The following is a 17,478-nucleotide window of genomic DNA, read 5'->3' as shown; positions in this document are numbered from 1 at the left end:
GTGCTCGGATACCAGTGTAGGTGAGGTAAAGTGGGGTTTAACATCTCGTTCAAGATTCTTGCACTTTCATTGTGATGTGCATGCATGTACTGTTTGTACCAGTTCCAGACTAATGGCGGTTTTATAGTGCCAGACCCACTCCAGTCATTGTTTTATTCCCTTAATGCCGAGTGCCAGGCAGTGAAACAACAAGTAACATCTTTTAGCTTCTTTTGGTTTGAAGGGGTGGTTGGGTAGCCAAGTGGTTAAAGCGTTCGCCCCTCACGCTGAGGACTGGGTTCACTTGATAATTTATTTTGTAACACACTGTACTCATAACATATTTACCATGAATACTGAAAAATGATTATCAATTCTTAATGCAGTATATTGGATTTACTTTCAGATCAGCACCGACTCCATTCCAGTCAGCGAGTCTTCCTGCCATTTTGGTGCCGCTATATTGCATGGACACTATGTGCCGTTATCTCAGTTGGCTGTGCTGGCATCACGGTGCTATATGGCTTCAGGTGAGTTCGCTTGTGTCTGCATCATCTGTTTGTTCCAGACAGCACTTGGTGACACGAGTTCCAGGGGTGTATCTAGACCTGCTAGACTGCTTCTAGGTACTGCTGCTAGATCCATGCTGTTAGCAATTCAAACATATTTGCATGAGTCTTATGTTTTCATAAAACATTGTCTTATAACATTAAAACAGAAATATTATGTTAATAAGATAAAATCAGTCAGTGTGAATATAAGCTTGAAATCCTGATACACGATGGGCTAAAGCCAACACAATGTTCCACCAGTGAGTTAATGTGGTATTGTCTGTTGTAGGTTCGGGAAGACCAAGAGCACCATGTGGCTTCAGTCCCTGTACTTCAGCTTCATGATGTGCATCTTCATAGCACAGCCATTCCTGGTGAGTCCAGTTGTGTATCTCACATTGTCTAGTAGTTGTCTCACCTCGGTGTCTGGCATACAATTCCCACATATGCTCAATATGCTCTCTCTCAGTTGAAACCTTGAAAAAGATTGTAGAAAATATTGTGCATTCCAATGCTGCAGATTATCTTAGCACAAACTTCACTGAAACTATTGTGAAAACAGTCTCGTTACTTCCCAAGTCTTGAATCAATTTTTCTGCGAGGCATCCATACATCATACATCCTTGTGAACTCATCCAGTGTGTACATGTTCTGGTATTCTTTCGGTACAGAGAGGTAACCATGAACTTTCATTGATACAAGAATACTCATATTTCTCAAGGATTATAACACTTTCAGTGAAGGGAAATTTACTAGTTTGTCAGTTTGCTTTCATTGTTTGGAACAAATGTGTGGCTGTTTGTGAACTGATGTTGTTGCTGCTGCAGATCCTGCTGACAGTAGTGTACACGGCCATGAAGCATCGCCAGGATCCGTGTGTCCTCGACCACTACGATGACGGCTTCTACGGCATGGACAATGAGTTGGCCCGCCGCCGCAAACAGCGGGAGGTGGAGTGTGAGGAGTGGGAAGAACTTGAGAGGGTAAGATATTCATATAGTTGCTAATATGCCATTCTTGTCTCCCCTTGATTCCAGGGCAAGTGCATGTCATTGGGTGAGTGAGTTAAAAGTTAACTTTGCATCAACATTAGTTCAGCCATACTATTCCAGCAGGGCTGTCTGGTCCAGCTCCCAGTAGAAACAAGCTGCTGTATACAGCTGTAAGGGCGAAAAAAGAAACTCATTCCTTGAAAGCTTTGATCTGTATACTAAAATATGATTAGACCAGATGCCCCAGATGCCCTCCGCCACTGAATTAGTTTTCAAGACATAACATCTGATTAATGTGATCTACAAACATGACTTCTGTATTCAACACCCTGATGTCATGAAGAGTATGTGAGCATTTGAAGCACCTATCGATACATGAAGTATATATCAATGTGTCATTGCTTACTTTCAGGGCGTGGCAGCTAGACAGAGGTGCCGCTACCTGAGGTTTGCCCGGCCCCCTCAGGAAAAGACGTTGATTGAAGCAAGGAAGAAGATCATCAGAGAGAAGAAGACGCTGGGCCTCTTCAGGTAGATAGCTTTCACTGGCTTGTTAAAGCTGCAGAGCGTCAGACACCACGGTGTCAGAACAATATCATGGTTAACAGATAGTAGGGTAGCCCTGTGGTATAAGCATTTGCTCATCATACTGAAGATCAAGGTTGAATTCCATGTTACAAATCATGAACCCTTTTTCTTGTGTCCCTTGTGGAATGGCTGAAATATTACTAAAACTGACCTAAATGCTTCGCATTCACTCACCTTGACTTTATATTTTGGGTTTATTTCTTTTGGTAATACTTGATTGCCTGTACATTTTCAAATTAAACACCCATTTCATCATTGATCATTCGATTTTCCTGTCCAGAATTATTGCCACAAGTGCTTCCAATTATCGAGATGTTTTACTGTATTGCTATGGCAAGGTCAGGTTTGAGAAAATGAGCCTTGAAATAATAGCTCTATTTTGCAATGAAATCATGCATACAGTCATTGTCTAACATGAAATCAGTGCCACTTAGTAGTATGCAGGACAGTAAAATGTATACATCAAGTTTGCACATGATGACTGGAATGACAGTTGTAATGTTGGCTGATAGTGCATGTAGTTATGGCTGCCATGTGTTCCAGTGATAGTGTGGTGTTCTCCGTGATGTTCCCGCTGTTGACTATCATGGCGTACGGGAGAGACACAGCATCGCCGTTCTACTGCAACCAGGCCATCAAGGATGCTTTTGTAAAGTAAGTATATCTAGTAGTCCTGTACTGAAAAAAGGTGTTGATGACACATTTTATTTATAAATATTTGAAAGTCATCTTGGTCATTTCTGTGAAAGATGTAACCTGGAGATTCTGGGGCCGAGTAGGGAAGCAGGACCCTTGTTTGTTGTATGAGGATCAGGTCCCATTGGTACGTCGTACCCCAACACATTCATCATTGCTCTTGCTATCAACCACCGATCTGCCTGTCCTAGGCACGATTACTGCTTCCTGTTATGTGTCTGGGATGTTGATGGCTGCAGTATGAAGCTACTTGCACTCAGTACTCAATACTTGTAACACTGAATAGTTCAATGCAATTAACATTAACAGAGCAATGCTTCTGGAATAGTAACAAAAGGTTAAATCAAGTTATTGCTGAACACATTGTAGGTGCAAATGTGTAGGAATGTAGGTGCATATCACGTACCACTCCTTTTCTAATGGAGACACCGATATACCTCGGATGAATATTGTGAAATTTGTGCTGCAGTTCCGGTCAGCTACCCTTCTCCCAGATCCAGACTCGTGGGGAGTGGTTCGAGTGGAGTCGGATGACGCTGTTGGACGGTGTGTACAGTCAGAGTGTGTCCGTCACACCCACTCAACCACACAAACAGGTATGCACAAACACATGTCAACTCTAATATCAGAAACTACCAACTCCTTCATAGACACTCTTGCCATCTTCTGTATGATGCCCCTGTGGGGGTCCACAAATACCCAATACTTGTTATAAGCTGTAAAACATATCCACCACTGCATTGCTGTATATATTCCTCATTAATTGTACTAGATAAATCACCTTACTCTCCATCTACAGATGGCCATCGGTCACCTCAACAGTTACCTGATCGGTGACGTGCATGTCCGACAGTTACGAGTGGGCCAGGAAGACTGCAGCAGCATCAGATACGTCACCACAACATCACCGTGTCGGTATCAGTACAGCAGCAGCAGGCGTGACAACAGCATCGTGGGAGTCAACTCCTCCTGGACGGATCCCACCCCCTACAGCTTTTTGTTGTGGGGACAACATGGCACCTATGACCCAACCGGCTCCACTATCCAGCTGTCACGGAACAGGTAGGGAGCATGGCTCGGAATATTTGGATCTCTCCCATTAGACTGACATTAAGGCACAAAACATTATTCTTTAGCCTTATTCAAATTTCAAAATATGTTTTGAAAATTTCTGATATTATAGGTCATAGTTATTAATGATTTTATTCCAGTTGTAAAACACAAAATTCATGACAAAGAGAATACATGGAATTTTACAAATTTTATTTTACAAATTTTCTAAATAAATCAGTATCTGTTTATGCCATTAGAAGCAAAAGATGGTAAAGGGGACATATTAGGACGACATGCAGTGTGAATTTCTGATTACTTGTTGACTGACAAACACTGGAATTGAAATTTGACGACTTGTTGACGGGAATGTTACTGCTTCAGGTCCGAGGCGTACAGACAACTGCGTGAGTTGGAGGAGTCCAGCTGGCTGGATGTTCAGACTCGAGCAGTCATCGTGGAGCTCACCCTCTTCAATGTTCCAACAAACCTCTTCAGTTCAGTCACACTACTGCTCGAGTTTCCACCAACAGGGGGAGCTGACCCGTATCCCATCGTCATGGCGACAAGGGTATTCTGCTACATCAGTGTCTGGGACAACTGTGTATTGGCCTGTGAGGTGAGACATAGTGTTCATCTTAATCAGAAAGTGGCAACATAATTAGGAGTGTTGCTTTGTCAGAATTTTGGCAATTTGTTATTTTCAATACACATTGCAGTTCCTGTACAGCGTAGGCCTACATGCTAATTGTGAGCTATTTCAACAGATACCCTATTGAAATTCATAGGGGCTGAGTAGGTCCACATACTAACAGTAAGACTGTTTGATCATACTTGAACCAAATAGCTGCTTAATAATAAATAGTGTATGGACAGAAGAGAGGTATTGAATCAGATGTAAGATTTTAAATAAATTCTTCCTCTGTGTACAGCATATATGTGGAATTGATGAGTATTTGTGTGCTGTTTTCAGTTGGTGTTTGTGGTTCTGACACTGATGAAGATAAGATGTGAACTTTGTGAGATTGTCCGAAATCAAGCAAAATACTTCAACAACCTGTGGAACTACTTGGAGGTGAGGAGTGTTTCTGCCCAGATCAGTAGCAGTTAATATTCTTAATCACTGACAACATTCCGAATTATGCTCAGGTTCACATTAAGACTGACTGGCCCAGGTATTCAACAATGTGAGTAAATGTTCTCTATCGTAAGTCTACACAGTGAAATTATGGGAATAATGGCAATAACTTTCATGTCATGAGTGTTATGGGCCCAGTCTCGTGTTCATCAGAAGTTGAGGTCGAAATAGGCTGTTGGGTACACAGCAAGTGATCAAAGAGTTCACTCTCTACATGTCATATGCCAGGAGTGTTGCTAAATGTTCATGAAACCATACTCCTCCACCCTGATGTTAAAACCAGGAGTATACCATTATGATGTTGCTTTGATGGAATATTCAATGTGTTGGGAAAGTAACTTTAATCTAGTCTCTTGAATATTTTATCTATTCTAGTTTACCTTTGGCCTGCTGTCCTTGACCTATGTTGTGTGCTACGTGTTCCGCTTTGTGTTGGTGGCCGACATCGTGGAGGACCTCCGGAACACCTTTTACGAGGAGTTCATCAATGTCTCCTTCCTGGCACTCTGGGATGAGGTGTGTGGACATTGACAATTTGATTCCTTGCACAAGATGCTATTTTCCTAAAACATTTTCATGAGTAATAAACACAAGAATATTATATTATGCTTGTAGCTATTAGGGGTGAAACAGTTGATCCAACTATTGATGCATTATGACAGTGGCAAATTATGTTTGATTGAAAAGCTAAGAGATTGACAATTGACATCGATACCATGCTTGGACTTTTTTGGATAGTTGTAAGACAATACAAAACATATCCATAATCTCCAGCACTTGTTAGTACCATAAACTTTTTAAGTCAGAACTCATTCTAGTTTACATCTACACCTGGCTAGAAGAGTTATCTCCCTTAGATCTCCAAGTTCCCAACAATCTACTGCACCTTATGGTGAACGTGTTCACCCTATCACCATATCAAATAAAGCTAGTTGATAGCATTGTTGTTAGAGATGCTTAGAACACATTGCAATGCTGGTGCCATTGTGTCTCAATGCTGTTTTTAACTGTCACAAGACTATTTAAGTAGTTTAAGTTCCATCAGTACTCAGCCATATCAGCTACACAAGAAAGATCCTTACATCCGAACACGTTTAACCATTGACAGATATTATTTTACTTCACATGTTGATGTGTATAGTGTTGAATGGCAGAAGCTTACCAGTGCCTGATTTGCCTGTAGATCCTGAGAGCTGAAGTGGGACTGCTGTTGTTCTTCATCATTGTGAAGTTTGTGCCACTCCTGAGATACATCACAGTGTGTGCCAAGTTCAGCAACATCTACAGACGAGCACGGAAGGAGATCATCCTCTTCATGGTATGAACAAGGGTCACAGTTCTGACAGCTGACATACATAAGTTTAATGAGGATGAACATGTTAATTCCATCCCCAATCTGTTTGTGAAAAACAGGACATGAGGACATCCTCAAAGAGATGTTCTTGAGAAACAACCCTTACTTAATGCTGCAGAGCTGTTGAGTATCTTAAGTTGACAGTTTTTTTACTCAAGAAGATGTAGATGTTGTCCTCATACAGAGTGAAAATGTGATGATCAGAACTGTCAACCTTTAACTGTAATTCCCCTGAAAAGTGTAATTTTTGTTGGATAGAAAAAAAAACATCCACAAAAAAGAATTAATTCTTTCCCTGACAGACACTATGGGGAGAAACTAGTGTAGAAATATATGAAATTTTTATTACTTCAATGTCCACTAATGGGTCAACAGGTCATTTAACCAAGTATTTAAGAAAGTAATATTGGGAATGCATGATGTCATGTTGGTATGTTGAGTTACTATAGAGATCTGTTTTCCAGGCCCTGTATGTCTTTATCCTGTGTGCCTTCACGGGTTTGGGAGTGGTTCTGTTTGGCTCTGTCTCTCTTGGGCTGAGGAACGCCTGGTTTGGACTGTGGTCAATGACAGCATTGATGGTGAGGATACACGCTTCACCTGACCTGGAGGTCAACAGCTCCCCCTGGTGGCTGATATTTGTATTCAGCTATCTTGTCTTTGGCGTTGGACTGCTCACAAGCTATGTAAGTGGAGGGAAAGTTTTGAATAGAAATCTGTAATTCATCAAATTTGTGATTGTAATTTTGATATTTTGCTACCTTATGTCCCCTTTTCTCATGAGGATTCCAAGGCAGAATATGTTTCAGGAACATTTTCTTGTGTACACACTGACGAAAATAGGTCATAGAGTTGTAGCAATTTTAATGTGTGCATGACTGGCAAATGTTACCAATTAGTACCTGGTTCAAACTTAAAGGCAGCAGGGTATTGGGGGTGTCACGATACAGGTACCTCACGATACGATACATATTTCGATTTTGAGGTCAAGATACGATATGTATCTCGATACAGCAATACCGACCTTTTATGCGTAAATTTAGAAGCAAATTTTTTAATTACATATCACATTCACAATTATGTGTTCTAATCACTACCAGTAGATTATTTTGTAAAATAATAATTCTTAGAAGTGTCGGAAACTAACAAGTTTTTGTATGTGTCAAATTCAGAAAACATGATGACATTTTGATTCGAATAAAAAATCAATCGGTACGGGAACAAATGGATACCAATTTCAATAAAATTTTGTATCGATATAAATTTACATCTCGTATCGTATCGTGAGAATTATCTACCGATGCATTGGTACAATCGGTGAATCCTGACATCCCTTCAGGGTAGCCTAGTGGTTAAAGTGCTTGCTTGTCATGCAGTAAACATAGGCTCAGTTCCCCACATGGTTACAACGATGCCCATTCTTGGTGTCCCCTGCTCTAATACAGGTGGGATATTACTACTAATTGTATAAAACCATATTCGTTCACTCACTCAGAATTTGACTGATCTCAGACCCCTTAATGTTAAGCTGAACTGTTTTTCTTCCGATGTTGTCAGATGGTTGCAGTGATGTCTCGCCGGCTGAAGGTGTACAAGCAAGGGGACATTGCCATGATGGGGATTGTTGACAGCATCAAGTGTCTGTACCAGAGGCTGCTGCTGTGTTCTGGCATCCAGAGAGTGCAGCCCATCGAGGAGCCAGAGAATGTCCTGCCTCCTGTGAGTTGTCTCCCCTTCTTCACAGCTTCCTCATCTTCATATGCATAAGTTATGTTGATTATTATTAGGGCTGAGACAGGTTACTGGGGTACTGGGGTCAGGTGGGTCCTGAGTAGGACCCGGTACCCACATGACTACCTGGACCCGTGCTTAGTCACGTGATATATTGTTAAATGACAAAAATCTACAAGTCACAAATGTTCGCATTTTTTTCTGACCATGCACACATTCATTCTGACATTTTTATGTTAAAATAATGATAAAGATTTAGTCAAGTTCAGTGCATGCATGATCAGAATGTTTTACACGTGTATTTAAATAGTTTTTGCCATGGCTCCTGTAAAACCCAACTCTTGAGACCGACTGCGAGTACCCAGTTAGGGTCGGGTAATAGGGGGTCGGGTACCCAGGTCGTAAATTTGCATTCATCCCAGTCCTGATTATTATCATTATAGATTCCAAAGTGGCAATTGGACTAATTTTGCCTGAATGATAATTTTTTTGTTTGAGTTGGTTAAAAAACTATGAATAATTTTTTATTTTGAAAAAAGTTGTATTTAATGGAAGAAAAATTAGTTTTAATGAAAAGTGAAAGGGTAACCTGCCTTCCAACATTTACCTACTTTTATCTTTTTATTATTGAAATGAGTGAACAAGGCAAGAATGGAAACTTAACATTTGCATTTTATACATGATATGTGTGGTTGGCAGATCTGTAAAGTAGTTAAACAATAGATGTCTCAGTATGTGACTTACCTTGCATGTGTGGTTGGCAGATCTGTAAAGTAGTTAAACAATAGATGTCTCAGTATGTGACTTACCTTGCATGTGTGGTTGGCAGATCTGTAAAGTAGTTAAACAATAGATGTCTCAGTATGTGACTTACCTTGCATGTGTGGTTGGCAGATCTGTAAAGTAGTTAAACAATAGATGTCTCAGTATGTGACTTACCTTGCATGTGTGGTTGGCAGATCTGTAAAGTAGTTAAACAATAGATGTCTCAGTATGTGACTTACTTGCATGTGTGGTTGGCAGATCTGTAAAGTAGTTAAACAATAGATGTCTCAGTATGTGACTTACCTTGCATGTGTGGTTGGCAGATCTGTAAAGTAGTTAAACAATAGATGTCTCAGTATGTGACTTACCTTGCATGTGTGGTTGGCAGATCTGTAAAGTAGTTAAACAATAGATGTCTCAGTATGTGACTTACCTTGCATGTGTGGTTGGCAGATCTGTAAAGTAGTTAAACAATAGATGTCTCAGTATGTGACTTACCTTGCATGTGTGGTTGGCAGATCTGTAAAGTAGTTAAACAATAGATGTCTCAGTATGTGACTTACTTGCATGTGTGGTTGGCAGATCTGTAAAGTAGTTAAACAATAGATGTCTCAGTATGTGACTTACCTTGCATGTGTGGTTGGCAGATCTGTAAAGTAGTTAAACAATAGATGTCTCAGTATGTGACTTACCTTGCATGTGTGGTTGGCAGATCTGTAAAGTAGTTAAACAATAGATGTCTCAGTATGTGACTTACCTTGCATGTGTGGTTGGCAGATCTGTAAAGTAGTTAAACAATAGATGTCTCAGTATGTGACTTACCTTGCATGTGTGGTTGGCAGATCTGTAAAGTAGTTAAACAATAGATGTCTCAGTATGTGACTTACCTTGCATGTGTGGTTGGCAGATCTGTAAAGTAGTTAAACAATAGATGTCTCAGTATGTGACTTACCTTGCATGTGTGGTTGGCAGATCTGTAAAGTAGTTAAACAATAGATGTCTCAGTATGTGACTTACCTTGCATGTGTGGTTGGCAGATCTGTAAAGTAGTTAAACAATAGATGTCTCAGTATGTGACTTACCTTGCATGTGTGGTTGGCAGATCTGTAAAGTAGTTAAACAATAGATGTCTCAGTATGTGACTTACCTTGCATGTGTGGTTGGCAGATCTGTAAAGTAGTTAAACAATAGATGTCTCAGTATGTGACTTACCTTGCATGTGTGGTTGGCAGATCTGTAAAGTAGTTAAACAATAGATGTCTCAGTATGTGACTTACCTTGCATGTGTGGTTGGCAGATCTGTAAAGTAGTTAAACAATAGATGTCTCAGTATGTGACTTACCTTGCATGTGTGGTTGGCAGATCTGTAAAGTAGTTAAACAATAGATGTCTCAGTATGTGACTTACCTTGCATGTGTGGTTGGCAGATCTGTAAAGTAGTTAAACAATAGATGTCTCAGTATGTGACTTACCTTGCATGTGTGGTTGGCAGATCTGTAAAGTAGTTAAACAATAGATGTCTCAGTATGTGACTTACTTGCATGTGTGGTTGGCAGATCTGTAAAGTAGTTAAACAATAGATGTCTCAGTATGTGACTTACCTTGCATGTGTGGTTGGCAGATCTGTAAAGTAGTTAAACAATAGATGTCTCAGTATGTGACTTACCTTGCATGTGTGGTTGGCAGATCTGTAAAGTAGTTAAACAATAGATGTCTCAGTATGTGACTTACCTTGCATGTGTGGTTGGCAGATCTGTAAAGTAGTTAAACAATAGATGTCTCAGTATGTGACTTACCTTGCATGTGTGGTTGGCAGATCTGTAAAGTAGTTAAACAATAGATGTCTCAGTATGTGACTTACCTTGCATGTGTGGTTGGCAGATCTGTAAAGTAGTTAAACAATAGATGTCTCAGTATGTGACTTACCTTGCATGTGTGGTTGGCAGATCTGTAAAGTAGTTAAACAATAGATGTCTCAGTATGTGACTTACCTTGCATGTGTGGTTGGCAGATCTGTAAAGTAGTTAAACAATAGATGTCTCAGTATGTGACTTACCTTGCATGTGTGGTTGGCAGATCTGTAAAGTAGTTAAACAATAGATGTCTCAGTATGTGACTTACTTGCATGTGTGGTTGCAGGAGTTCACCATGGCGGAGATCGAGTACCAGGTAGATGAGCTGCTGTTCAGGATGAACAACCTGGCTGGCTCCAGCAGCCTACCGGAGAAACCACAGGGTTACCTCACAGATTCCACGGACGCCAGTCACGGAGCAGGGGATGATGGAATATCTAGCGGCGGGGGATCAGAGGTGAGGAATACACATGGAATAAACAGATTTCATTGGTTGAGCAGAATTGGTCCTAAGTGTATGTTTGTCAAAACCCCTTCCTTCTATAGGTATTAGGGCAGAATCGGACTCCAATATTGTCCTCATTGGAATTCCAGGGAAGACTTGATCCCCAGTACCACACGCTTGTCTCCCCTTGGAGACTGTGAGGCAGTGTGGTGGTCACCAGAACCCTATACTTGTCTCCCTGTGGAGATTGTGTGGCCGAGTGGTCACCAGAACCCTATACTTGTCTCCCTGTGGAGACTGTGAGGCCGAGTGGTCACCAGAACCCTATACTTGTCTCCCTGTGGAGACTGTGAGGCAGTGTGGTGGTCACCAGAACCCTATACTTGTCTCCCTGTGGAGATTGTGTGGCCGAGTGGTCACCAGAACCCTATACTTGTCTCCCTGTGGAGACTGTGTGGCCGAGTGATCACCAGAACCCTATACTTGTCTCCCCTTGGAGACTGTGAGGCAGTGTGGTGGTCACCAGAACCCTATACTTGTCTCCCTGTGGAGATTGTGTGGCCGAGTGGTCACCAGAACCCTATACTTGTCTCCCTGTGGAGATTGTGTGGCCGAGTGATCACCAGAACCCTATACTTGTCTCCCTGTGGAGATTGTGTGGCCGAGTGGTCACCAGAACCCTATACTTGTCTCCCTGTGGAGATTGTGTGGCCGAGTGGTCACCAGAACCCTATACTTGTCTCCCTGTGGAGATTGTGTGGCCGAGTGGTCACCAGAACCCTATACTTGTCTCCCTGTGGAGATTGTGTGGCCGAGTGATCACCAGAACCCTATACTTGTCTCCCTGTGGAGACTGTGAGGCAGTGTGGTGGTCACCAGAACCCTATACTTGTCTCCCTGTGGAGATTGTGTGGCCGAGTGGTCACCAGAACCCTATACTTGTCTCCCTGTGGAGATTGTGTGGCCGAGTGGTCACCAGAACCCTATACTTGTCTCTCTGTGGAGATTGTGTGGCAGAGTGATCCCCAATTCATCATCATCGTCTCAGTGTGTAATTCTGGCGCAGACTGATCCCCACTCCCCCTTGCTTGTCAAAACAGCTGACTAATGAAGAATGGATGGTACCAGTGTGTGACATGTTCAATGGTATGATACTGTTCAGTGACAGAATGCATTATTGCTCATGCTACCAAGCACTGGATTGCCTGGCACAGACTTTAATACTTGCAGGCCCAGATAATATTGCTGCCGACTTCACGTAAAAAGTAACATTTAATCGCTCACTTGAATATCATGAGCTCTGTTTGATACAGTTTATTGTACGCAGCAGCCATACATAGACGTGTAAGAGGTTGATAACCATGGTACAGCTGAATATTGCTGAGTGCAGCGTACAAGTCCATGAAATAACAGGTTTTATGTATTTTTAGCATCCAAGTGAAAACACTGCTTTCAGTTCCTGTTGTTTCATGCTTCAACAGAAAGCCATTGTTCTATTCCAGGATCAAGCAGGTGTGGGGACAGACCGCCTGGAGCTGAGGGTACAGAAGATTGAAGACAAGCTGTATGCTAACGAGCCATACCTGGCACAGCTGCTCAAACTAGACAGCATTGGTGCGGATGTGTTGTCCCAGGAGAAGGAGAAACAGCTCAGGTGAGTCAGACGTTGCTGAAATCATCACGTATATTCACAGGCAAAAGTAACTGAGTAACATGTAAGTAACATGTTCTTATATATCTAAGGGTGGTGGTTGAGATGCCTTTGTGCTTGAAGTGTTCAGTTCTATCATTGTACAATCTCTGTAGTCACTGAGATCTGAGTCCAGATTCCGATTTTCAGAAATCGAATAGATTTGTTTCTGTTGATCGTCAGATTTATTTGAAGAAAGAAAAATCGAGAAATTGAAGAATATTTATTGCATTTATCTTAGTTCTGGAGAATCCAATTGTTTACTCATAGCCTGGTCTTTTAATATACTTCTTCCTTAAACTTTATTGGTTTACCAACTTAGAAAATGTGTATCATGCATAGCCAAATTGTCTATGGCACCAGCTCTCTCGGGGCAGAGTTGCATCCCTCAGGCATGGTAGAATCCTACAGTTTTGCCCGTTTCATGCCCATGCTCTGTGGTCTCATGAAAGTGGTTAACATCTAAGACCTGCACTTCAGGATTTTCGCCAACATGAAGCTGACACGCCATACCTAATCTGAAATACTGTTCAAAGGGGCATTAAACACAACTAATTTATTCAGATCAGAAGGTATGATAAGAATAAAATTATAGGTTTTATATAGTAAAATATGGTTTGTCCTAACCATAACTTTTCCTGTGTTGCAGGTCTCACCTTGAACTGGAGATCTTCAGACAGCTACAGATGCAGAGACAGGAGCATGGTGGCACAACCCAGCTGCTTAGCAACCAGAATCCTGGCATCACTGCAGCACTGCAGGGTAGAAGTGTGGAGCGTTCACCATCATCAGCCTCTAATGGAAGTCATAAGCTGCCACACCTTGAGTTGCCAAAAACTAAGGATTTAGGTAGGTCTATGTCACGGTTATTTGATTAAGAAGCTTACAAAGCTTTAGATGCAATGATAATTAACTGTGACCCTAACCTACATTACATTAAATTCTTACTTATCATAGTGTCCTACCTTCGTGTGTGCCTTGGTTATTCCTTGGTATTATAATTATCTTGATGACCTGGAACTAATTGGACATATGTTTCTTTCATCAGTTGCCAGTCTAACAAAACCAAAGCCTAAATCTGGAGCTTCACCAATATGTCCAGAAAGGTCAAGGTCAGATGTGAGGAGCCCACCAAGTCTGGCCTCGCCATCAGGGATACATCCAGAGGCAGGGTCATCAAGTCCAGAGTCACCTCATAACAAGAGGTCAGGGGACACAAGACCAAAGGTGAAGGTCGGACCTCCTGTGCCACCTAAACCTGTCAGTAATCTTCTGCTCAGCAAAAGCCCATCCAGTAGGTTGGGGAAATCAGGTAAACCATCTTCATCATCAGAGAATGCCAGTCCCCAGAGCTCAGAAAGTGAGAAGGTTCACAGGAGAACAGACTCGTCGTCTGGCCAGTCTGGCAGCATAGAGAGGACTGGAAGTGTGAAACAACCAACAATCAAACCAGAACTCCCTCCTAAACCCACATTCATACAGACAACTTTAGATGAACATGCTCACTTTGACTCCAATAAATCCTTGTCTGTGGGCAGCCAGAAACAAAGACAGTTTAAACTTCCACCAGAGAGAGTCCTTCAGAGAGGGGACCTGTGTGGAAATATTGCAGCAGAATCCAGTTCCGGTTCGGAGCAGGATGCTGCTCACTTTGGTCGACGTCCATCTGGGAAGCGGAATCTCCGGAAAACCAAGTCCCGAGGGAAGGGGAAGGGATCTGGTGGTTTGTCACCTGCCTTGATGCTAGAGGATTTGACTCTGGATAATCCGGAGATAGAGGACCTGGAGCAGGCGGGCATTTTGGAGGAGAACGTCATCCAGGAACAGGAGTTGTGATACAAGTGCTCAAATACAGTTCATTACCATTCATGACATGGCAGTATCATTGACATGGAATCACTTGTCATGTAGACCAGGAAAAAGGACATGGGCACAGTGGCCTAAGATGCTGAGATTTCATTTTCAAAAATGTATTAGGGTCTGATTATTCCTGGTGAGAATGTCAGCATCATACTTGGGTTTCAAATGTTTGTCAAAAAGCTGAAGCATTAAGTGGTGTAAATCAGCCCTACGTTCGTTCCCACCCCTGCAGCAAGCCTGCAAGGAAACCACAGCTTACTGAAACAGGACCCATTACTGTACGTTCGTTCCCACCCCTGCAGCAAGCCTGCAAGGAAACCACAGCTTACTGAAACAGGGCCCATTACTGTACGTTCGTTCCCACCCCTGCAGCAAGCCTGCAAGGAAACCACAGCTTACTGAAACAGGGCCCGTTACACTACGTTCGTTCCCACCCCTGCAGCAAGCCTGCAAGGAAACCACAGCTTACTGAAACAGGACCTGTTACTCTGGTCAGTAGTCTTCATGCTGTGTCTCTCAACTGGAGCAGGAGTTTTTGCGAAACATGAACTAGAATAAGAACATTCATTCTATACTGAATTGATTTCTTTAGTAAGATTGTTCTATTCAAAACCTTTTATGTTTGGAGGAAATGTTTTTTATATTACTTTGTATTTTCTTGATCAAAGTTTTGATAGGATACTGTTTTGACTTTGAATACATAAACTGTGTTATGTATGAGGTCATAAAATCAACTGCACAAGTGTTGTGTACAATCAAGAACTTTCATATGTACATCCTTATATTTGTCTCATTTTATTATTCATCATAATATAGTCAGCGAGCTTCATGATCAAATATGTACAAAATAATTGTTATTGTTCAGTCCATGTTGTGCCAAATATTTAAAACTGTTATCTTAGTTTCAATTTCTATTTCTTGTGGAGATTTGTGGTGGGGAAAGCAGCAGTGTCCAAACTTGAGACACATTAATCAGATGCAGGTGTCATTGGCCCAACACGACACTATGCCATTGCACACCACTCTGATGATTAAACTTTTGTCACACATGTTGTTTTGTATCCTGTTAATCAAGATGTGAAGCGATTGGAAATGTTTTATACAAATAATGGTAAATTATAATTCAATACAGTAAAGATCATATCTGGAATTAAGGAAACAAAGAAATGGTAGAAAGCAGTTTAAAGTTTACCTTTAATATTTAAGGAACAATATTTTGACAGTCAGAATTGAAATTTCTTGAGAATGTATTACAAGGATTATTTATATGCATACTTTTAGTCAAATTCACTGAAATATTTTTGTGACCATTCATGTTACTTTTGTGATCTATGCAAAGATTTGTGACTAAATATTTATGTTGTGACTAGACAGTCTTGTTGACAAGCTATGCAAAACTTTTATATTCAACACTGTTTCCAAACCTACATGCATATTTTATTGAGTTTTGAAGTTGAATGTTGATATCATACATGTATCTAGTGGAGATCTAGTCAGACATTTCTCGTGCAGTAATGTGCCGTTAACATACATTTTTTTATGTTATGCGTTGTTTGTTATTGTATTTGAAATAGCTAAATCACACTCAGTTTATGAACATGTAGCATCAATCCGTCCAGAATATTTTATCATCATATCCCATAGATTTCATATTCTGGCCTATCAGAGTGGAGAGCTTTTGTCGTTGGAGAAGAAATTCAGAATTATTTACTTTCTGAATTCATTGGTTTGACCATATTGTGTTCAGCATTATTACAACAAAACAAACTACAGGTTTGATGAGAGTGAATGATGCTGTATTCCTGCCAATATGTCCTATGCTATATATGTTTGTCCTAGAAACTAGTCCTATTGACTGTAACTGATATATGGTTATACTATTTTATTGTTTGATACATTTTAGTGTCTCATATATTTTACAATGAATAAAATTGGTGATATTTATGAGCCTTCTTGTTTATTTGAAAACAAAATATGGTGGATTATGGTGTCATGTACAGCACACAGGTAACAAATCAGACTAAGTTAAGTAGTTGGATGGGTGACAGGGTTCAGAAGCTTGACTCCAGGGGATTTCGATGGGTTTTTTATGGGACTTTTTTTCTGATTGTCAAAGTTTCAAAAATGTCTGAATAGATTCCAAAGTGTTTGAAAGTTACCGTTTTGTATCGTTTCGGATATCAAAGGTATGCATGAATGTTTTTATGTGCATATTACTGTACTAAAACATGATGATCATAGATTTTCCACCGTGTGAAATATTGAGTTCAGATTGCTTTATGTTCACATATGCTGTGTTGCAAGGGCCTGGCTCAGCAGAACACTATTATGTATGTTCACATATGCAGTGACGCAAGGTCCTGGCTCAGCAGAACACTATTGTGTATGTTCACATGTGCAGTGATGCAAGGGCCTGGCTCAGCAGAACACTATAATGTATGTTCACATATGCTGTGGTGCAAGGGCCTGGCTCAGCAGAACACTTTTTATGTATGTTCACATATGCTGTGGTGCAAGGGCCTGGCTCAGCAGAACACTATTGTGTATGTTCACATATGCTGTGGTGCAAGGGCCTGGCTCAGCAGAACACTATTGTGTATGTTCACATATGCAGTGATGCAAGGGCCTGGCTCAGCAGAACACTATTATGTATGTTCACATATGCTGTGGTGCAAGGGCCTGGCTCAGCAGAACACTATTGTGTATGTTCACATATGCTGTGGTGCAAGGGCCTGGCTCAGCAGAACACTATTGTGTATGTTCACATATGCAGTGATGCAAGGGCC

General features: G+C 41.2%; 1 protein-coding gene across 6 annotated transcripts in view; it reads left to right on the top strand.

Moving 5' to 3' along the window:
• The window catches only part of LOC124127667 (polycystic kidney disease 1-related protein-like), a 239,132-nt gene extending 222,496 nt beyond the window's left edge, over nt 1-16,636 (top strand). For all 6 annotated transcript variants that reach the window (XM_048387457.1, XM_048387453.1, XM_048387467.1 and 3 more), the window contains 17 exons: nt 386-509; nt 820-904; nt 1,358-1,513; nt 1,935-2,053; nt 2,654-2,764; nt 3,276-3,402; nt 3,606-3,868; nt 4,241-4,475; nt 4,830-4,931; nt 5,370-5,510; nt 6,178-6,312; nt 6,813-7,034; nt 7,906-8,067; nt 10,984-11,154; nt 12,645-12,796; nt 13,482-13,681; nt 13,881-16,636. In XM_048387457.1, coding sequence (XP_048243414.1) covers nt 386-509; nt 820-904; nt 1,358-1,513; nt 1,935-2,053; nt 2,654-2,764; nt 3,276-3,402; nt 3,606-3,868; nt 4,241-4,475; nt 4,830-4,931; nt 5,370-5,510; nt 6,178-6,312; nt 6,813-7,034; nt 7,906-8,067; nt 10,984-11,154; nt 12,645-12,796; nt 13,482-13,681; nt 13,881-14,668 — 3,293 coding nt within the window. In that variant the 3' untranslated portion in view covers nt 14,669-16,636. The remainder of the gene's footprint in view (nt 1-385; nt 510-819; nt 905-1,357; nt 1,514-1,934; nt 2,054-2,653; nt 2,765-3,275; nt 3,403-3,605; nt 3,869-4,240; nt 4,476-4,829; nt 4,932-5,369; nt 5,511-6,177; nt 6,313-6,812; nt 7,035-7,905; nt 8,068-10,983; nt 11,155-12,644; nt 12,797-13,481; nt 13,682-13,880) is intronic.
• The last annotated feature ends 842 nt before the right edge of the window (nt 16,637-17,478 follow it).

This window comes from Haliotis rufescens, unplaced genomic scaffold (assembly GCF_023055435.1).
Source record: "Haliotis rufescens isolate VD_foot unplaced genomic scaffold, xgHalRufe1.0.p SCAF_10, whole genome shotgun sequence".
Taxonomy (NCBI): domain Eukaryota; kingdom Metazoa; phylum Mollusca; class Gastropoda; order Lepetellida; family Haliotidae; genus Haliotis; species Haliotis rufescens.
This window is presented reverse-complemented; position numbering and strand designations above follow the sequence as displayed.